Here is a 23,868-nt window from a genome sequence, read left to right as displayed (position 1 = left end):
TACCAACTGCACACGTTTGTTTTGGTGATTATAATATAATTACAAGAACCACAGTCATCGTCGATGCGTCTTACACACCATTACCTCGTTATATCGCCAGTTGATATTCCTTTTTTTTGTATCGCTGGAAAATGAATTTACGCACTAACCCCGCCACCCGTAGGCGACGGGAGTGTGGGACTCCCGGCGTGAGGTGCAATGCCAGACGACCCACTAAAAACCAGCGGTGCCCTCATCGTCGTTGTGGGACGCCACGGGATCGCTAACGCACGCAACCGTGACCAGTTGATATTACCTACAACTCTTCAAAAGAATTTTTGACTATGCCTAGGTTCGATAGAATCCAAAGGTTTTCTAGTAACAAATGCCATACTCAGCGGCTAATTAATTATTATCTCCCGAACAATAAGGCTATGGTCGGTTCCGAAACTTAGCTTGCTCTGGTGACTGGAATTCGCTGTTTCTTGACGCGAGAGGCGAGACGATTGGTAACCTTTGATAAAGACTCATAGACACAACTCCGTAGTAATATTGGTATGTAATTCCTAAGGAGATAATTACTACAAATATTCATATATCTGTTTATTACATATAATACTTCGAGTCCTTGAAGCGCTGCGGTTGAATGTTTTTTTTTTGTCAATACTTGGCTATGCATGAGATAGGATGGACTCCCATGAACATGCATAGGTACCTACTCATATTACGGACGAAGCCGCCGACATTAACTTATCTCTTTTGATAGAGCTTTTGTGCAGCTAAGCAGTAGCGGCGTTAGGGTAGGGCGCGCTAGGGCGAACCCCCAGGGCGCGTCACAGGCTCTGACTCTGATAGGTAGGTAGATCAGATAACTGTTGAATGGATACTCGATAATGTCAATCGAAAATTAAATATAGAGATATAAATACTGAAAAATTAAAATTTCAGCAATTTTTTTTATATTGAGGGCTGATTTTACTGAACAGTTATATAATTACATCCAATCCTTTTTTAAATGTAGGATTGAATTTCAATCAGGGGACGCCCTTGAAATCTTGCCCAGGGCGCTGATAGTTCTAAAACCGGCACTGCAGCTGGGTAATAATAATAATATATAAGAACTTATTGTCGTACTTTTAAGTGCTTTTAACGGTGATTTATCTTTATGAGCAAATTTCTATGCTAACTGCTGTGGCGAAGATTCTCAAAGATTTGTCTTCGCCCCAACACTTTTGAAATATATAAACAGTTCGCTTAGATTTGAGATCTCTCTATGTAACACTGTAACGGTAATGTAACATAAAACATTTAACACCTATTTGGTGTAAAATTTACTAAAAAAATATATTTTTTTAATTATCTAATGTTAAAAGTTAATTTCAGTCGAGATCTATGTGGTTAGTTACAGGTCGTGACGGAAAACTGGCGCACCGCTCAATTTAGCCTTAGAACAGAGAGACTGGATTGCTTCTTGGTTATTAACCAACTTCCAAATAAGGAGAAAGTTTTCAATTAGATTGTATTTCTTATGTATGTTAGTTATTATATATTCTTGTCTAATCTGAATCTTGGAAACGGCTCCAACGATTGTAATGAAATTTAGTATATAGAAGGTTTCGGGGGCGATAAATCCATCTAGCTCGGATTCATTTATAGAATATATATATATATATATATATATATATTATCTGTCTTCATCTGGGCTGGAATCCAGATATAGCTATCTAGAACCAAATAGATCTATCTGGATCCCTGTATCAAACACACAATAGTTACAATAACTTCCCAGAAGATTATCGTTTTTTATTTGGAACTTTCAACAGGGTTATTTCGTATAAGTAAATAGAATAAAAAAAATCTAATGACCTCATTAAATAAAAGAAATGTGTAACGCCATTATAAAAAGGTGTAATGATGATAGCCTGACTATTTTGCCTCTTTTCAAAATTAAATTGAGACATCTCAACTGCACCTGACCAATCTCCTTCGTGTGTTCTCCACTCTACGTTACGCTGGCGGAATCAACCGTGCTCCACTGGCACAACTGAAAGCCATTAAACCATTAATAATAATAATAAATACTCTTTATTGTACACCAAGAACATTACAACAAAAGTGATACATGAAAAGAAAGATGTACAAAGGCGGTCTTATCGTTAAGAGCGATTTTTTCCAGACAACCTTTGGGCATAAGACATAGCGAAGAAAAAGAGAAGCGGTAGGGAAGTGTACAAACAGTTCATAAAGAATTGACATAAAGTTAACAAGCAGTATGATATTAACAGAAGTAAATATACATATAAACACAATATACATACACATACATATATGAAAATAAATATATACATATATACTACATAAACAAAATACTACATAATATAAATATTTATGGAGCTGATAATGATATTTATGAGGTATTTAGTGTAAAAAAATGCGCCTTTAGATATTTTTTAAAACAAGCAAGAGATTGAGCTTTTCTTATAGAGAGAGGAAGAGAGTTCCAAAGTTGTACAGCTTTAACAGAAAAGGAGTTTGAATAAAAGGAAGTAGTATGGGAAGGAGTTTTGAGTGTTAAAGTTGAAGATGACCTGAGGGAACGTTCATTAGTGTCACAAAGAAACTCAAAGCGATTTTTTAGATAAAGCGATGTGTTTGGATGGAAAAGTACACAATATACTAAAGAAAGGATGTGAGTATTCCTGCGAAAACGGATAGGGAGCCACTTGAGTTGATTACGAAAATCGGAGACATGGTAATATTTGCGAAGACCAAATATGAACCGTATGCAGAGATTCTGAAGGCGCTCAAGCTTATTTAACTGCTCCTCTTTAAGATCTAGGTAACAAATATCAGCATAGTCAAGAATTGGTAGTAGGAGTAACTGTGCTAACGCAATTTTGGTAGGCATAGGAAGAAAATATTGAAGCCGGCGGAGGGATCCGGTATTCATCATATATATATCATTCAGTCAATACCATAATGAACAACATTTTAATGATTAAAACGCAAAAAGTACTTGACAAGTGAAAGGTAATGTAATGAACTCTACTACTCTACTGATACTAATAAATTAGTATCGTAGTTATTATAAAAAATATTGTTTAATAGTTTACAGTATAGCGGAAAAATATTGTCGTATCTAACTTGTTTATGTATCATGCCTACAGTCATTAGCTATAGAACATTAAAATTCAAAAGCTTCCACCGTCGTTTGCTTACAAATTTAATATAATATGCCACGATATTTCACTTCTTGTTTGCCTACTCGATAATGTCACCTTGTTTATTTTAAGGCCACTCATTTATTAGCCTCTGACATTTTGTCTGCTCTTTTAGAAGTGAATATTCACTCAAAAATGATACCCGACCACTTATTTGAAGAAGGAATAAACAATTCGCTTTTACGTAATGATATGAAACATGTTCAATTAAATAGAGTCGTTTATGAGAAAACACAAAAGGATTACGTGAGTACATTTTTGTAAACATTGTAAAATATTATTTAAAATCAGCTCTCAATCAGTTTGGCCTACAATTAAATTCGATAAAATCAGATGAAGTGAAAATGCATTCAGAATTTGACAATAGTGCTTAATAAGAAAATTCTGTTATACCTATATATAAAACTTTTCAGGAAAGGGAGCAACGAAATCTTTTGTCGTCACAAGATGGCGACACTTGTGAGATTCACGATCAGTTCTACAGGGACCACAAACTGCTTTTAGTCTTGTTTAGAGCTTTAGCTGTTATGCCTATTACTCGTTCGAGGCCTGGTGTGTTTTATTTTTAATATATATACAAATAAACTACGGTTGCATCGAAGGGCATCGCTCTGGTGTAGTGCTGTGTGTAATTTGTACGCGCTGAGCGCGTCGCGCGCTAACATACAGGTGTTTGCCGTGGTCTGGGTGTTTGTGCAGTCCTAGTGGGTCTCCCCACCGTGCATCGGAGAGCACGTTAAGCCGTCGGTCCCGGTTGTTATCATATACACCTGATAGCAATCGTTACTCATAGTAGGATTATATCCGCCAACCCGCATTGGAGCAGCATGGTGGATTAAACTCTGATCCTTCTCTTACATGGGGAAAGAGGCCTATGCCCAGTTGTGGAATATTACAGGCTGAAGCGTACAATTTTGAAGTAAAACTTCACTATGCATGCTTGACTAGGGGAGTAAGCTTATGAAATCGTGACAAGAACGTTACGAAAAGTGTGATGAAAGAGAGCACACATTTTCTTTCTCTCTTTCTCTCATAGCCGTTTCGTATATTTATGACACAGTGCAGGCCTATCTTGCTGGCCTATTGGTAAAGAAGTTTTATTTCAGTAGTGTGGTCTAAAGCGCACTAGTTTTTATTTTTTATTCACAATACATTGCTTAACTAATAATAACAACAAAAAACCCACTAAGGTTTCAAAGCTTAGTGGGTTTAAGCTGTGCTATTGTGTGTCTATGTCTACTTATACATTAAAAAATATTATTAATGGTCACATGTAACGTTCTCTTTACTATATTAAAAATATTTACAAAAATACAAATAACCACTACTTATACAAACCTTTTAACCCAAAATACTTATACCTAGTCCAGCCATAAGTTCTGTTACAAATGAAAATGCATTTTTTTAAATGAAGTAATGTAATATTATTAAAATTTATACCTACATATTTATTAACGTCTTAGCAAAAAATAAAAAAATATTCTATTCGAAATGGCCACCTTTAGCTTTAATACAGGCCTTTAATCTGTTTGACCACGAATCTATGGATTTACTCACTGTTTCCAAGGGTAATTTCGCCACTGCTTGCTCCAAAGATTTTGTAAGAGACTCAATGTCGCCGTGTCGTTTAGATCAGGCCATGACAAATCCTGATGATCCTCAAAAACTGACAATAATTTGAAGTCTAAAGGGTTGAGGTCTGGGCTAGATGAGGGTCAGTCTTCAACTCTTATAAAGTCCGGAACGTTGGTTTCAAGCCAGGCTTGGGTAGTTCGTGCCTTGTGACCAGGTACAGAGTCCTGCTGGAAAGTCCACGGTATATTTTAAAAAGTATATTGCTGAGACACTTCACACTTCACGACACACACAGATATTCACAACATGATCCAAGACTGTATCTTGATACACTTTGGCTGTAGTTTTGTGACTCCTTGATAAGACACGCCCTACCAAACCATCACTGACGCAGGATGATGACCACGTTGTACCTTTCCGACAACTTGAGCAGCTTCTTTAGAACTGTGAGCGTACACTTTATTATTTTGCTTATTGTAGTGTCTTCAATCGTGAAAATTTTTTCATCGGTAAAGAGGATATTTCTGTGCCTTTCACCTGCGTATCGCGACAGAAGGTGTTTTGATCGATCCACTCTCTCTAATTGTAAAGATTGATTTAGGGCATGTCCTGTATATCGGCGATAAGCACCGAGCTTCAGGTCTTGTTTTATAATACGCGACAGAGTCCTAGCGGGAATCTTCATTTCTTGCGATAAGATTTTTTGCTTCACAACGGGGTTTCGACGAATTCCGGCTTTAACAGCATTAACAGCCTTTGTAGTTCTAAAAACACGCGGCCGCCCCGATTTTTTCTGGTCTTCGACAGACGAAGTGTTGCTGTATCTGTTGATAGTACGATATACGAACATACGGCTGATACCAAGCTTTTGAAGTGTCTGGGATATGATCGACGGCTCCATAACTACTTTGTGCAAGGCGATCAATCCTATTTTCGTTAACACCCCATTCCATATTGTAATTTGATAATGAACACAAAAAAATATGTTAAATGGCGCAAAATCAAAATAAGTTTTAAAATAATATACGTATTCCAATTTCAAAATAATTAAAAAGTTGAAAAAAAGAAAAGTTTTTATGTAACAGTATTTATGGCCAGACTAGTTATGATGCTGTTTTAATTAAGTATTAAAATTTTCATTTAAAATTTTCAGACAGATATAAAAATATTGCTTTCCGGTCTGGTTTTCTGCCTTTGTGGGTTTTCATCGTGCCTCAGAGAGCACGTTAAGCTGTAGGTCCTGGTTTTTATCATAGACATTTGATGGCGATCTTTACTCCTCATAGAAGGGAAAATATCCGCCAACCGTGGAACACCGTAATGGATTAAGCTCCGACCATGCTCCAACGCTTCTCCTACATGAAGAAAGAGACCTATGCTCAGCAGTGGGATGTTACAGGCTGAATCAAACAATAATTATGTTTGCAGGCAAACGAAAAAAAACCGACTTCAATTATATCGACAAGTAATACAACGTAGGTAGACGAAAAAATAGTCAAGTAAATACGCATTATCAAAGATTACTCCAAAAGTTCTCTCTCCAAAAGATCTCGATGAAATTTAAATGTGACCACATGATAAATATCGGCTTTCGATTAAATTTAAAATCATTAAAATCGGTACATCCAGTAAAAAGTTATGCGGATTTTCGAGAGTTTCCCTCGATTTCTCCTATCATCAGATCCTTGTTTTCCTTATCATGGTGCCAAACTAGGAATATCTCCTTTCCAAGAAAAAAAGAATTATCGAAATCGGTCCATAAACGACGGTGTTATCCCCGAACATACATAAAAAAAAAACATATATACGGTCGAATTGAGTAACCTCCTCCTTTTTTTGAAGTCGGTTAAAAGAAGAATACACATAAATATGCTATGTATATATATGTCCTGTATCTATTACTATACTTTTGATAGGCGCTTGATATTTTAATTTTCATTTTAAAATTTATTTAACGTTTCGAAAACATTTTTTAAATTTATAATTTAGATTTTAAATTCTTATCTATATAACAGCGTGTAAAAATTAATTTGACTAAAACATTGTTTTAATTATGTAGCAGAAATTGGAATAACATTCTTGGCCCCTTTCAGATAGGGTTAAGAAGATCTGATACACATACGCATTTCAATATTTATTAATAACAAAGAAAATTAACAAAACTAATTTTACTTTTAGGAACTATTACATTTAGCTGGAAATCTCGAGCCACGGCTTATGCTATATTTTTCTACATAGTGGCAACTGTAGTTGTTCTTATAGTTGGTTACGAGCGTATTTTGATTTTACGTTCTACCAAAAAATTCGATGACTACATTTATTCGATTCTTTTCGTGGCTTTTCTGGTTCCTCACTTTTGGATACCTTTCGTCGGCTGGGGTGTAGCACATCAAGTCGCAATTTATAAAACGAATTGGGGAAAGTTTCAAGTAAGGGTCGAATAATTTTACCAAAATTTTGTTACTTGGGAACTTAACTTCCATAGAACATATGTACGTGACTTAAATAAAAATATAATTTGTACCTTACAAGACGATTGAGAAGGCTGTAAAAAATAATTAAGCTTCTTATTTTTCTAGGTACGATATTATCGAGTAACAGGCGAAAATCTTCAATTTCCAAACTTGAAGACTTCGATTGTAATCATAAGTGTGGGCTGTTTGCTTCTTGCCATCTGTTTTCTTCTTAGTCTATGTGCTTTATTGGATGGGTTCTTGCTCCGACATACAACAGCTTATTACCATATAATAACCATGATCAATATGAACTGCGCTCTATGGTATATCAACTGCAAAGGAATTAAAATTGCTTCTCAAAGTCTTTCAGAATGTTTTAGAAGGGTAATGGAATGAGAGATAATCGTTCATATGTAGTAATTTTAACATGTACCATGTGTAACAATAGCTTTTTGATTACCAGGACGTACATAGAGAATGCACAGCTAATTTGATATCGAGTTATCGTTTTCTTTGGCTGAATTTGTCGGAGCAACTACAGTTGCTGGGAAATGCGTATGCGCGTACTTATTCTACATACTGCCTCTTCATGTAAGTAGTTGAGTGTTTTGTAATGTACAAATGTACTGTCAATTATAAAAAAATAACATCAACATCAAGATACGATTTTTCTACCTTAACAGATTAACGCAACTTATTACGTCATACCTAACTTAATATTAGACGTTCAATTTAATTAGGTTTTTCAACATAACGATTGCGGTGTACGGTGCATTGTCCGAGATCGTAGATCATGGATTCGGATTCAGTTTTAAAGAGATTGGCCTTTTTGTCGACGCTCTCTACTGTTCTACGTTACTATTTATATTTGCTGATTGCTCCCATAAATCGACACTTAAGGTAACGTAATTACAAATATATTAAGGTAAGTGTGAAATTAAAATACGTAACTCTAAGTTTCTTATGTTTTGTAAAGTACAACTTACAATTAGCGCATGCAGTATTGAGGTAATCGATACGAAATATAAATGTGTGACTTTAATTTATGTTTACAAGAAATGAACCCTTTAATTAGCAATTATTTACATTCTAAAATTTGAGCTTCTTAAGACAAGATATTAGTCTATTAGATTTTATAATAAAATTAGATTTTAAAGTTATATCAGATAAGAAGATTACGTAAGACACGAAGCGTAATTTGAACATGTATTTGAGTAAAGGAATTCTGCATGGAAAAAAATTCTCATAAATCATGGACAAATGCAGACCAACTTCTCACACTAAGTTATGAGAACTATGCATTATGCATTTTTCATATTTTAATCAGGCTTATGAGATTTCGAAATATATTTCGGAAAGATTCCGAAAATTCAGTATTGATTTTGATACCGACAATTTTATGGTTCCTGGTACTAAGTACTCAAAAAAAATATATTTGAACTTCAAGTGAATCTGTTCTCTACTTTAGACACCAATTTAGTCCCTGTCTGAAGTTGTCCGTTGAACTTCAAAGAAACAGTTTACATTTGATTTCAGGTAAAGGACATGTAAAAATAGAGCCCCTTCAACAGTTTCTCTATCGGATGATAGCGAAAATAAATGACAGTGACATTGGTTTAATTTATTATATAAGCTTTCTCCTTTTTAATATAACATTTTTTTTGTTTTTTTTTTTTCATTTATATGATAAATTTATTTATTAGTTTCCCGTTTATTGCTCTTGAACGTGACATTTTTTAGACCTATTGAGTCATTCTTGGAAGAGGTAAGAGGGTTTTTAAAAAAACAATGAAGTAAATTAAATGTAAAACAGTTCCTTTACTTTTATTATTATTTAACCGCATTTCAAAGTGTTTTCGATCAAGGTTTGAGGCTTCGTGTTGAGCTTTTAAAATAAATACAATCAAATTGATTGGGTGTGGTAAATTTATACGATTACTAGACACCTACAGCAGGTCGAACCACGTTGAATTAAGATAAATACTAATATGTATTTTGTATACGTTCAAGTTAGTTAAAATATTTAAAATTTAGAAAATAAGAAATCAGACTAGAATATTATGAAATTATTATACTTATATAAACGTGTTTATTAGATTTATAAGCGTGACGTTCAAATTCAGGTCAGCATTCAAGAAGTGCCTTTTCATCTCTTTGATAAATGAGAAATGAAAAAACAGAAATCATTTTTTTTTCATCAATTTTAAATTTTGCTTCCATCTTTAAAAGACGGATAAGTAATCATATTGTATTAGGTTTAATAGTTTTAAATTACATAGGTATTTTGTGAACAGGTGGCAGCTGGAGTTCAAGACACTTTACTATCCATAGATGTTTTATCAGTAGACCGACCAACTCAGAAAGAGGTAAAAATTCAAAGGCAAATTTATTTTAGTATAATTCATATATATTAATACTTGTTTTTTTTTTAGATTGATCATTTTATACAAGCTATTGAAATGAACCCAGCTGTTGTCAGTTTGAAGGGATACGCACATGTTAATAGAGAACTTTTAACATCGGTAAGTTGCTGCATTCAATTAATGAGCACCTATAAAAAAAATTACTTACACCACTAGATAGAAAATCAGAATGGATAACCTATTATTGCAAATTGTAATACCTATGATTTGGAACCACTGATATTTCAATTTTGTCAGTCATCCAGATGTATAAAAAAACTCTAACGCGACAGAAAAAAATATCATGAGAGAACTTTTTCGTGTTCGAAAGAGTTTAGAAAGAAATAGACATATGGACTATAAACCAGCACTCAAAAAGTCAGAGATACCTCTGACATAAACAAGAATGCTTTTAAAAGTTACAGAAGTAGATACAGTCTAGATAGTTTATAAACTTTTTTAAAATCATATTTAGTACTGATAAAAAAATTCTAGTTTTCAACAAATAAACAATTAATGTTACTCAAGGATTACATAATACCTATAATCAAATCTAGTACTATTTTCTTTTTCTTTAATTTACCCACTAATTATATTTGTTTTGCATATCTTTTAAGTATGTTCGTCATAAAATTACTACAAAATATTACTACATAACAGTGTCCAAGAAATTGTAACTCATAACGTTATTATAAAAGGTAAATTATACGTTAAGGTGACATCAACAGTAATGGAGTCCGGTAATGAAGCTGAAACTGAAAGCCGCAGTGCCATGACATCTGAAGCCGTGCTCTTATCGTCAGAGTCGTATTTAATATTGCTTTGACGGATTAATCTTACAGAAAACTGACTGATCCGGCGAATTTGATACAGCAATTTATTTATTTTCAAACGTTGTTCCGACTATTCTTATATGAACTCTTATTGATCTAGAATTCGCTACCACTGTTTAAAAAAAATTTGCTAAACTTTATTACGATCTATTTATGTAAATAAGTACAGCGACTATCCTCTTCGACATCACGTGCGAATAAATTAAACTTTTTTTCTTTATCTTTCTTTACCCTCGTTCAAAGTACGTCGAAACGTTAAATAAATATTATCAATGACTTGAAAAAAAAACGTAAGGGTCCTTGTCTCTTCATAGGAAAATATTACCCGTGTATGATGCTGTAAGTTTATATAGTGTAGTATATTATTAATGCAGTGTAGTATATTATGTATGCTGTAATTGCCGTGTATATAAATATAGCAGTGTAGATCACGATTCAGCCTGTAATATCCCCTTGCTGGGCATAGAGCTCTTCTCCATGTTGGAGAAAGGTTGCAGCTTAATCCACCACGCGGCTCCACTGTGGGTTGGCGGGTATGTTCCCTACGATCAGTAACGATCGCTATCTGGTATTCATGATAACAATCGGGACCGACGGCTTAACGTGCTCTCCGAGGCACGATGGGGAGACCCACAAGGACAGACATGCAAAAAAGAGATATTTGTACAAATACAAATATACATCCCAGCCGGGTATCGAACTCGCAAACCGTCGGTATTGTATCTGAAAGTAGCGTACAGATGCGGTTAACTGTCGAGATAGTTCAATTTCATCATCAAGTGATATTAATACTATACGAATATTATACGAAACGTGCGTGGCTAGCGATTTTCTATAAATGTAAATATATCATATATCTATCATATATATATAGTAAATGTATCTCAAAATATCTAACGCTCAGTGTTCCAGGTCTTGACGAAACATATTTAAATCAATATTCTTATCCATACCAGTTTTAATTTCGATCTTTAATTTAATAATATTATTTATACATTTGATAAAACTATAATAATACTACTAATAGGTATTATGGTATCAAAAAAGCGACATGTGAAAACGTAGTTTAAGAACTGCCTCTGGGTTATTTGAAAGTGAAAAATGTAGAGCAACTTAAGTTACTGCGTATAACTTCAGCTATCTTCTACGAAAATATACAAAATATACATTTAGTTGTTATAAAATAGTATAAAAAAGCATAAATATACTAAATTTAATATACTCAATTAAATAAATATACAATTTATTATTTTTGCTTGTATGGTTTTAAAAAGATAATTTTCTTTTGCAGGCTATCAGCATGATTGCTATATACCTCATTGTTTTGCTACAATTCAAGATTTCACTACCCAAGGACTTGTCTACAAGTACCTACGATTAAAGAGGATGATAATCAATAAAGATTATTTTATTTATCAAAATTTTTAAAACTTTTATGCTTTAATAAATAATAAAAAATAGATATTGCTAAAAATACAAATGTGCTTTAGACCACACTACTGAAGTAAAACTTTCTATCTTCATTAACTTATATCTCACTCTCAATTTCCGTTAGCCTCGCTCGATCACAGTTTTCGTAACGTTGTCGTCGCGCATTCACCAGCGTAAGTCAAGTGTGCGTAAAAAAGTTTTACTTCAACAAAAAAACTTATCTAAAATATCTTGTCATTTTTTTAATATAATTATTGTCCTTGGCATTAAGTTAACTTTTAATTAGCAAATGTGTATTGCATATCAACTTATTTTAGAGTTTTTTACTATAGTTAATGAAACAAACAACACAAAGATTGTGACATTTACGATTTTAGATATAATGGTCACTGGCACTGTGTAAGTTTACTTCTTTATCCAATATTTGTAATGGTAAATATATTTGTGTAATAAAACATATTATGTACACAAGCCACCTATAAACTAGATAAGATAGTTTGACAGACATATAGACCTCGTACGTATTAAGGTTCTCTTTAAAACTTTTAGGACCCATTTTCATTGAAACACATAGTTGCAATATCACATATTATTTATTGTCATATTCTGTGAAATTTATATTATAATATTAATTGTATCATAGTACCAAATGCTTGTGTGATATCTATATAGGTATAAGCTAGGTGTTGGCTTCATGCCAGACATATTGCATATAATTAAAGCTAGCCTAGGTTTGTCTTAGTGTAGGTAATATTAGAATTTAAATTAGCTTGCACAACGTTACCTGTACATGGAAATAGGGGACGATGGGGGAATTGCGGACACGGGGTAAATACGGACTAACATTTATCTACTCTATACCTACCGCCCGCGTCCCGCCGCCGCGATCACGCGTTACGTTCCGCCATCTTTAGTGCCCACTAAACATTTCTGACAGACGGCTGCGCACACGTTTCAAGGTAATTACAATTTTACATTTTTTGTGATTTTGATGTAATTTTTAGTATTAACTATTTTGAGTGTTATTCAAAAAGAATAGGTGTCAGTAAAAAAGTCATATTTTCTGTCGTTTGCGATGTAAATGACGAGTAAATAGTACAACCATTTTCCTTGATAAATTTTGTTAACCTAAAAAAAATTTTGTTGTTCTTTTTCTAACTCGTTTGGGTCAATTGCGGACAAATGGCCTGGGGTAAATACGGACGTCTGTAATTACCCCATTATTTATCAAAACCTATTATTTTTATATTATTTTTTGTAATTCCCCCATTATCTATCAAAACCTATAGAAATGTTTCTATATTCCAGATGCCTCGAAAATATATTAAGAAAAAAGGACCAACTTACACCATTGAAACTTTACGAAGAGCTGTGCAAGAAATTAAAGAAAAAAAGACTCCTTTTCGACAGGCGGCAGAGAAGTATGGCATTCCCAGAGCGACCCTTTTTGATCAAGTGAAAAAAGACTGTGTTAGTACCATGCCAAAAACAGGAAAGAAATCAGTTTTTAATGAATCTCAAGAAAACGAACTGGTCGAATTCATTTTAAAATCTTGCAAAGCCTTCTTTGGGATAACAATTCCTACCCTAAGAAAAATAGCATTTGATTTTGCCGCTGCTAATAACATAGTAAATGACTTTAATAAAGATACAAAAATGGCAGGTATGGATTGGTATTACAATTTTATGGCGAGACACCCCAATATATCACTTCGAAGACCAGAAGCTACTTCAATAAATAGAATCACAGCATTTAATCAAGAAGAAACAGATATATTTTTTGAAAATTTAAAAACACTCATGACAAAATACCAGTTTAAGTCAAATTCAATTTACAATGTTGATGAAACGGGCATTAGTACTGTACAACGAAATTCCAGAATTCTCGCACCGAAAAAAACCTATAGAGCAATTTACATCTTAACGTCGCGTGGTTTCTCCTGCTTTATTATGTCGATGCTAGTCGGATTTGTTGCCGAACGCCTTAAAGCAGATATTCTATATTCAAAACGTATCGTTTTTCGTACTAATTTTTAAATTTTTAACAAAATGTTCACTAGAAGATTCGTGCTGTAGATGTCGTGTTCGAAATTTAACGGTTCGTCGGTGAAACGGATCATTTTTTTAAATATAGAAAACGGGATAAGTACACTCCACTTATTTATACAAATGCTTATGAAAGATTGAAAGTGTGAAACAAAATCGCAAAGAAAACACTTTAAGAGGAAAGGGTACCGGAGAGACTTTTCAAAAATAGGTATTTGAATAAAATGTTTCTGTCGCGCCGCATGCCGCTACCGCGCCCCGCACCATCTCCGCTCCGTTTTTTTTATGTGTGACTGTCGTATTGTTAGTGTGCGTGCGCCGGCTATTCAGCTATTAATTGTTGACGATATTTTAGTATTCGCATCTTTCGTTTGTGATTGACTTCGAGTACATAGAGCGCATAGTGCTATTTTTCTGAATTTGGCTTGTTTTATTGAATTTGTTTTGCATCGTATTGCTGAGACTCGGCTTACTATTATTGAATTTCGTAAACTACTTATTATTATGTTTTATTATTTTGACTTGGGTACTCTTTGTGACTTGATACATGTCTATATTTTTGTGGGTAATTATCGAAATACTTAGGTACTTTATTTATGAATTAGGTATGTAATTACATGGTTGAGGTGTGTCTAAGAATGGGTAATGAAATACATACATAATTATAGTGTATACATGTAGTACATAGTATAAGTGTAAGTATAGTATATATATGTAATGTAGTACATACATAGTATAAAATGTTTGTCTTAGTACCTATATAATTTGTAATGTCTCATGTTTGTTGCAGTTATTAATACATAGGTATAGGTTATATGTATTAATTAACATATAATTGCGGCGATATAACAATGGTTAAAAATAATATTATGATTTAAAAAATAAAAAAACAAGAAAAGCCGCCTGCGTGAAGAACAACTATTAGAAAGTCAATTGAAAAGGCTGGAACAAGATAAAAATTCAATAATTACACAAAGATAGCTATATAAATCACACCAATTTCACACATTATGTACACTTACAAAAATCATGAAGGCGACTTTTTCAATTATTATTTTATTTATGTTTTTTTAGTTAGGCAAATTACGTAATCGATTGAATTTTTTTAAAGAGTGGTTGATTAACATGACATAACATAATAATACACTTTATTGTACACCAACAGAAAATAATAATACGTATCAGATTGATTTTTAACCGACTTCCAAAAAAAGGAGGAGGTTCTTAATTCGACTGTATTTTTCTTTTCCTTTTTTTTTTGTATATATGTTACTTCAGATCTTTTGACTGGGTCGACCGAGTTCGACTTGTACGCAAAGGAAAAAAAGCCGACTTCAATTACATCGACATGTAATACAACAAAGGTAGACGAAAATATAGTCAAGTAAATACGCGTTATTAAAGATTACTCAAAAAGTTGTTATCAGATCTCGATGAAATTTAAATATGACTACACGATAAACATCAGCTTTCGATTAAATTAAAAATCATCAAAATCGGTACACCCAGTAAAAAGTTATGCTGTATAATACAACGTAGGTCGACGAAAATAGTCAAGTAAAAACGTATTATTTATATAACTCGAAAAGTTGTTGTTAGATCTCAAATAAACTTAAGTGAGACCAAATGACACACACCACCTTTCGATTAAAAAAAATGTTGAAATCGGTCCACTCAGTCAAAAGTTCTGAAGTAACATACATAAAAAATACAGTTAAATTGAGAGCTTCCTCCTTTTTTGGAAGTCGGTTAAAAATAGAAATCGATTTTACACGTCTATAGAATTCCTAAGTCGACAAGCTTGAACAGTGAAAGATTTAGTATAAAAGAAAGAGGAGTGAGAGGGAAATTCAAGAAGTAAGCTTTCCTCAGAACGAAGACTGCGTTCATTGGAATCACTAAGAAATTTAAATCGTCGTTTTAGATAAGCAGGTACAACAGGGTTAAAAAGAATAGAGTAAAGTAAGTTGAGAATATACGTATTCCCGCAGTAGGGAATTGGGTGCCACTCAGGGCGTAACTACTACCATATCAGCCGTATCAATGATACGGGGCCCCTTATTTACAGGATGTTTTTTAAGGTGTGTAAGTAAAAGTTTTGACTGAGGTAGGGCACAGCAGGAATTTCCTGCTCAAAATATGGAGCAGCCCGACTGGGGTAGTACCTCGACCTTACAGAAGATCACAGCAAAATAATACTGTTTTCAAGCAGTATTGTGTTCCTGTTGGTGAGTAAGGTGACCAGAGCTCCTGGGGGGGATTGGGGATTGGGTCGGCAACGCGCTTGCGATGCTTCTGGTGTTGCAGGCGTCTATAAGCTACGGTAATCGCTTACCATCAGGTGAGCCGTACGATTGTTTGCCGACCTAGTGACATAAAAAAAAAAATTAGTAAAATGTTATCCACAATGTCACTTAATCTTGTGAATCCTGGAAAAAAGAATAAAAAAACTGTCATACATACCTATAGAGTTTTCACTTCAGAAATGACTGAAGTCTGAAAAGCAATCCCCTTTTATCCGAGTCAAGCGTGCGCCCAATTGTTGATAACATTCTGCATCGTTTATTTCGGGATTCAGTTAATCATTATGAACAATGAATTAATCTTTTTTATATAAGAATGGGGCACACAAGCAGACGAAGCCATCTGATTTATAACGGCTACCGTCGCCCATGGCCTTTAGAGAAAAGATTTAAACACTAGACGCTTGAAAACCCCCAAATTTTAGCAAGGTCATTCCACACTTTGAATGTACGCGGAAAGAATGCGCACGAAGCTCGCACATTGGTTGCAAACCACTGGTGGATACAATTAGCACCACTAGACTTCTTGACATCGAAAGAATGCAGAACACGACAAACGACACGGCTCATAGTGCACATTACGCATCGCGTGCTCGCACCGTGGAATGCTCGATGGTGCTTTTCCCTCATCGTCAAGAGTTAAATTCGACGCAAAAAGAGTGCAAAGAATTTTCGCTTACTTTTTCGCATAATGTGCCAGAGAGCCTTCAGGTTCGCGCAATGATGGAAGTGTAGACTAAAAAACGTTACCTTCAACAGCTTTTGTAAGAAACAAAAGGCACGGGTTCCATTTGGAAAGCCCAATAGTCTCTCGCCAATTCTGCTGTGTTTGAACTTTGCCCTAGCGATTTACTACCTGTAAGACCTGGAGGCAGCGTTGAATCTCTTCTTCAGGTTATGCGCCTGTGAATCTCCCATATAGATGCGGAAGATTCATAGGAATTCACTAATAGTATTGGCCTCACAGGCTGAAGCGAACGATCCCCCGCATCTATTGCTGCAGGTCAAGGCTAATAACTCTCCAGCTTGGAACTACAAGCTCTTTAAATTAGCTTAAAATCCGAAATTCAAAACATTGATTTCATTAAAGAACTCATGGAATTATTACTGATAAAATTCAATAGCCTTGCATCCAGTTTTTCGGGGGTATTAACTTGATGTTTTTCAAAACTAAAAGTGATAAAAAATTACCTAAGGATTTCGATGGAACAGGAACAGCTACAGCAGACTACACTCACTATTGTCTATTTTAGGAGAAAGTAATAACTTATAATCAATAAATATTTATTTTAATTCAATGCAAGCATTTTTTAATGAGAAATCTTTACCCATTATTTTGCCTGCCCCCCCACTAATTTTGATATAGGGCCCCAAGGTTCCCGGGGTTCCAAGGAATGCTGCGCCAGTGGTGCCACTTGAGTTTTTTACGCAATTCAGAAATATGATTCTATTTGCGAAGTCTAAATACGAATCGCATAGGTACATAGATTCGACCAAATTTAATAATCTGCTCCTTCCTTTCATCCTTACCGATGAAAAAAAACAGATAGATACTCTCTTTATTGTACACAACAACAATCAACACAATAACATATTACAAACAAAAAAAATAAAACAGTGTACAAAGGCGGTCTTATCGCTAGAGTAGCGATCTCTTCCAGACAACCTTTTGGCATATAGGACACAGCGTAGTGAAAAAGCGGTAGGGAAGTATATACAGAGAAGTGACAATTAGTGTCACCTAGAACAATATCAACTATCGAGTATAAACAAACAGACAACAACAGAACAGAGGAGGTTCTAAAGTCGCCACGTACCTATATTTATTTATGTTTGACCATGCATAACTTTTTACAGAGTATTCCGAAATTGATAAAAAAAAATATATTGGAAAGAGTAAACCCCGAAGTTGTTTTTCGCCTAGGAGGCGAGGCAGAAGCGCGGCTCGCAGCTTGCTTGGCATAGGCATGGGAAAGAGCAGAATCCTAATTTTTTTAAACTTTCTTATTGTAGTTTTTATTAGTATTACGGTAATAATAATCATAATATACTTTTTTGAAATCCTTGTATTGAGCCCTTTAATTTGATACCAAAAACAAACAACACAGTTATTTACCATAATTATCATTGTTATTTGTTAGCGAAACCCTTCGTTAGCCCAGGTTTGCACAGTGTTACAATAAAAACCGCATATACAAATACGGTTTTATTGTAGTTATGAAAAGAGAAATTATTTAATTTTGTTAATACGAATTTTAGAAAATATCGACTAAAAATTACATCACTAGTGTATCGATATAATTATCGACTATGAGGCATCACTTCGCTGGCGTATATACGTATTGCTTTGACCCTTCCCTCCCCCAGACCTATCCCCCAAAAAGCAAGAAAGGGACAACTGCAGCTCAGACCGTTTTAGGTAGATAATTTTTGACCAAAACAGTGTTTCGTAGTCGACTGTTTTCTCCTCAAAACATGGCAATTTTTTTTTAAATTTATTTTTAGAAAATAAAAGAAGACTTCGGCTATGCCCCTATGTTTTCATTTTTTTGAAAATATGCATATATTTTTTTTAATGAGTGTCTGAAAATGTACAAAAAATTATGCAAAATTTCGAGTTTTTGAAGTCTCCTAATTCCTATGATAATAAGAATATGAAAAAAATCAAAACATAGGGGCATGGTCATGGCAGCAAAGAGTTCTATGTCACAAAAATATTTGATCTAGTGTCATTATCCAGGGAGAAAACAGTCGACTACGTTTGTATGGAGAAAGAGCCGGTACCCTTTCCTCTTAAGTGTACGTTAATTCAGTACTGTACGTGTACCTACAATAAAGTATATTCTCTCTGTGTCTCTGTGTGTCTCTGTCATACTTTTACGCACATTGCAGCCAATGAAATTTTAGAAAGCAAATGTCAATCGCAAGAAATTAGAATCTTTCAATTTTATTTTAATTTCTTTTGTAAAGATATTTTTTAGATTGGCAATTAGGGATGCTTCAAAAATGTAAAATATAAGACAATGGTCGTGTCGCTTTTAACTCTTACTACATTATACCATACCTATTACATTTTTGCCTTTTTCTTTTAAATGTCTGAAATTGTTTTACTGTATAATATTTTCTATAATGTAATATTCCTAATTTCTGGGTATTTTTTAAGCAAAATTGTTTTTATAGTACACATATTATCATTTAATAAATCGTGAACATAAATATTTTTTCAATTATTTTGTGCCCGCACAGCTACAATTGTTTATTATTAGACGCAGCGTAACGTTCATAACATCTCAATAAATAGATTTTTTAATAAAAATATAACTTTTAATATCAGCCCAGCTCAGCTTGCTAAACAAATGATTGTATGTTTTTAACAAACTGAATTTTATATGAACTGAACGATTAAAACTATAAGTACATGTATACAAAATAATAATCTAAATACTAATATTTAGATTATTATTTTGCATACTAGAGATGACGACGACTATGTAATGGATCAGTCAAATAATCAAAAACGTCAATTAGGTTTAATAAGCCCTTTTGAGTCGTCATTTTTAATAAATTAATCGTAATCATTATGAAGCTACTACCGATTTGGAATGTAGTTTCTGTTGAGAAAATCGTCACGAAACTCAACAGTTGCTCATTAATTTGATGTAAAAACCATTTTAAATTTAGTCATGTCTTGCGTGAACTGTAAGCTTATGAAGAGGATTTTTTTTTTCAGATATTGTTATACATCTTTCTAATATATAAAATTCTCGTGTCATGGTGTTAAACATTGAACTCCTCCGAAACGGCTCGACCGTTTTTAATAAAATTTTGTGGGCATATCGGGTAGGTCTGAGAATCGGCCAACATCTATTTTTCATACCCCTAAGTTATAAGGGGGGAGGGGGATTAAGCGGGTTAATAACATATATGGCAAAGAAACGTTTGCGGGGTCAGCTAGTAGAATATATAAAAATCGTTTTACGTTGTCGCTTTAATTCAAGTTATTTGTATTTAGTTTTATTGTAGCGTTGTTTTCACGTCAAATGGAGTTGCACGTTGGTTACTATTTCAAAGTGCCACGAGATCGACATTATGTCGTTGATTAGCGAGGAAAACCGCAAAACTCATCTAGAACGATAATTATGGTTAATCAGGCTACCAGATTTTCAGCTATCATCTGTGTAACATTTTATCTAAGGTTAATCCACTGTATACGTGATTTTAAATTAATTAAAATTAAACTTAGTTTGAAATGATGATTAATTGTACTCGCTACGAAGAGCAACACGATGTTTTCGTAGGCATTTCACAAGGAAGAGGTCTTTACCCGCTGGAGAGTCATTAAGAGACTTTTACCCTTGTAATTCATGTTCGCAAACTTCATGATTACATTGTTGTATAACACTAGTATCATCTGAAAATAGTTTCATATCCAGATGTATTACATAGATACCTACATATAATTATTATTTATCCTCCTTAAAAGAAAAGTTTCGTATGTACGATTTTATTTTTGTGTTACCCACACATTAGGAATTCTAAACATTTTTGAATATCATATCAAAAGTTGACCGCTCCAGCGGGGTTCGAGCCCGCGTCTATTTTTGATATGATATTCAAAAATTTTTAGAAAAGTTTCGTACTCGACAGTAATAATCATGTAATAATGTAGTTATTTTTCGAAACATTCTATTATACTTTGCGCAGTAATTCGTCGTTATTTTTATTTTTTTATTAAACGTTACCTTATAAGGACTAAGACTTGTGAAATTCGATCCAGTAGTTTCAGAGATTAGCCGGAAAAAGGACATCAAGTACAGAAATTTGTAATTATTGTCCTTGATAGTAAGGTATAGTATATTTATATGTGTTTATACAGAAATTACTTGCATCGCACTCCATTTTGTCTGTTGTCTATGATTTTATAGCGTGTCCAGCTTTATTTATTTCTGCAGTGAAATAATTCAGCTAAAAACATGTGAGCAATTGTTTTGACTACATTTCTTGACAACCAGTCTAAATGTATGAAAATGACAAATATTCTACGGGTCACGTATTATCATTGTATTTTGACGGATCGACCAATTCTTCAATCACTAAATTATTTAGTTTAAATGACTCATATGATTTATAAAACTGTTCTAGCATTGTAATGTGTGTTTCATCCGCGTAATTTCTAACTTCATGGGAATGTTGGGATAGAAAGCAGCCTATGTGTATCTAATATATAAAATTCTCGTGTCACAGTTTTCGTACTCCTCCGAAACGGCTTGACCGATTTTGATGAATTTTTTTGTGCTTATCCGGTATCTATGAGAATCGGCCAACATCTATTTTTCATCCCCCTAAATGTTAGGGGTAGTCCACCCCAAAATTTTTTTATTTTTATTTTTTAGACAAAATTTTTAATTTCTATTTTTTTATGATACAACATTAAAAAATACATACAACCCTGAATTTTCACCCTTCTACCACCAACCCCTATTTCTTAATAGCGTTTAGCGGCAAGACAACAAGTTCAGTAACTTTTATGTGAAAGAGTACCAAAAATACGTCCTTCCATCATCTCAAAATTTCGTTTTTGTAATATTAGTACAATTAAAATAGTAATTCATTTGAATTATCTTGTTATTTAATAAAAACCATTATTTTATTTATTTGCCTATTCCTGCGCCATGTATACTTCTCTTTTTTTAAATATCAAAATAATTTTTTAATGTATCCATAAAAGCAAATTTTAATTTTATTTAATTTTATAGTTTGTCATTACAAAAAGCTTCTTCGTCAAATTCCTTCAACCCTCTGTAGTTATAATTGCGAATTATGTAAGATTAGGAGATGTCATTTTATAATTAAAATATAAATTAAAGTAAAATAATAAAACGGAACCATTTATTTCACAAATAAATGGTTCAAGCTAATTCTCAAACATAACAGAGTTCTGCTTTCGTCTGTCCTGTCTCGATATCGGTCGCCCATAATCAATCCGAGGATCTTATGACAAACCATAATGGAAATTCATTAATCAACTTTTCCAATTTTCAACGAACTTATCCTATCCTATCTGTGAATAATTAATATTTGGTTCGATTGGTTTTTATGTTTTAATTTTTGTATTTGGTTCGATGAAAATGTTTTAATTTTACGCATATCTGCACTTAACGAAATGAGAAGACCGTTAGAAATATCAAAAAACAGCTCATGTCATTTCAGTGATAACGCAGCATTCTATTTGTGAAAGAATGTTTTCAAATCAATTCTGTACTTTCTGCTTTCTGATTTTAACAAACAACAATCAAATCTTTCTTATATATAATACTAGCTTTTTTTTGGTCGTACCAACTCAGAAACCTTTGTGGGCTCATGCACAATACTTTGTTATAGATCATGATATATATATATATATATATATATATATACACAGGTCATCAAAAAAATCGACCCACCCACTTTTTGTTTAATATTTATCGATTGTTTCACAGATAAGCTGTTTCACACGTTTGTTTTTTATTTTGAGGGTCGGTTACGATGTTTGGCATCTTATTTGTCGTAAATCTTATTGAACTTGAAGGTACTTAACCATTTCTTATACAGAAACACTGTTGAGTACTGATTTGATGGTTTTACATCGTAACAAATTCGAATCGTTCTTTGGCATTGCATTGCATTGGGTTGGCATTCGGGTAATGTCCTGGCCAGCAAGAAGCCCCGATCTCAATCCTATAGAGCATATGTGGGACACCCTAAAACAAAAGGTTAGAGCCCGTAATCCAGTCCCTACAACATTAGGAGACCTGGAAACCGCCATTAGGGAAGAATGGAACCGAATCCCTCAAGAGACCATTAAAATCTTGATAAGGTCATTAAAACGGCGGATGCAGGCCGTCATTCGAGCAAGAGGAGGGAATACGCAATATTAAATTGCAACAATTGTATGTATACCATTTAAAACTAAAGAACTAGAGCGTATTAAAAATTAATCAAAAAATCGTGTAAAATTAAAGATTCTGATTTTTAAATCAAAATCTTAAAAAAAAAACATTTTGATGTTTTAATTGTGATTAAATTGTTGTAAATAAACAAGTTCAATAAAACATTATTCAGTACTAAAAAGTTTTGTTGTGATTTGTTTAAAAAAAACGTGATTATCGGTAAAAACGCAGGTGGGCCGATTTTTTTGATGACCAGTTTATATTCGTATATGGAGTATAAATAGTATGAAATATGGATACTAAAATATTAATTTTTTAAGAGAATGCAGATGAGCAAGAAAGTACCCAATAAAACCTTTAAGCGGACTTTCAATTGTTTCATGGTTTTCATTTGTGACATGTGTTTAATTAAATAACCTATAAGTTTCGTAAAGTTAATATACCTAATTGTTTTAAAAATTAAATAAATAAATTAGTTACAACAATATGATTGGCTTATTAAATAGCCATATTATTAAACGTAAAATCAAAATTACAAAACCAAAGTAGTGTGTACCTCAAACTTAAAATAACAAACATACTAGCTTTAGTGACATAGCGAAAAACTATAGTTAATTCAAATGCAGTGCATTACGTAAAATACATTAGATATACCTATTATATATATTTTAAACATTGAAAGTTTCATGATTA

General features: G+C 33.4%; 1 protein-coding gene across 1 annotated transcript; it reads left to right on the top strand.

Moving 5' to 3' along the window:
• The first annotated feature begins 3,335 nt into the window (after positions 1-3,335).
• On the top strand, positions 3,336-11,867 carry LOC123656421 (gustatory and odorant receptor 22-like). Its single transcript, XM_045592109.1, has 9 exons — positions 3,336-3,446; positions 3,614-3,752; positions 6,954-7,204; positions 7,355-7,615; positions 7,695-7,822; positions 7,972-8,131; positions 9,526-9,597; positions 9,664-9,753; positions 11,758-11,867. Exons 1-9 carry the CDS (start codon positions 3,336-3,338, stop codon positions 11,845-11,847), a joined length of 1,302 nt encoding a protein of 433 aa, XP_045448065.1. The 3' UTR covers positions 11,848-11,867.
• Positions 11,868-23,868: the final 12,001 nt, after the last annotated feature.

Source organism: Melitaea cinxia, chromosome 9 (assembly GCF_905220565.1).
Source record: "Melitaea cinxia chromosome 9, ilMelCinx1.1, whole genome shotgun sequence".
Lineage (NCBI taxonomy): Eukaryota > Metazoa > Arthropoda > Insecta > Lepidoptera > Nymphalidae > Melitaea > Melitaea cinxia.
The sequence above is the reverse complement of the archived record's forward strand: the minus strand, read 5'-3'. Positions and strand labels throughout refer to the sequence as shown.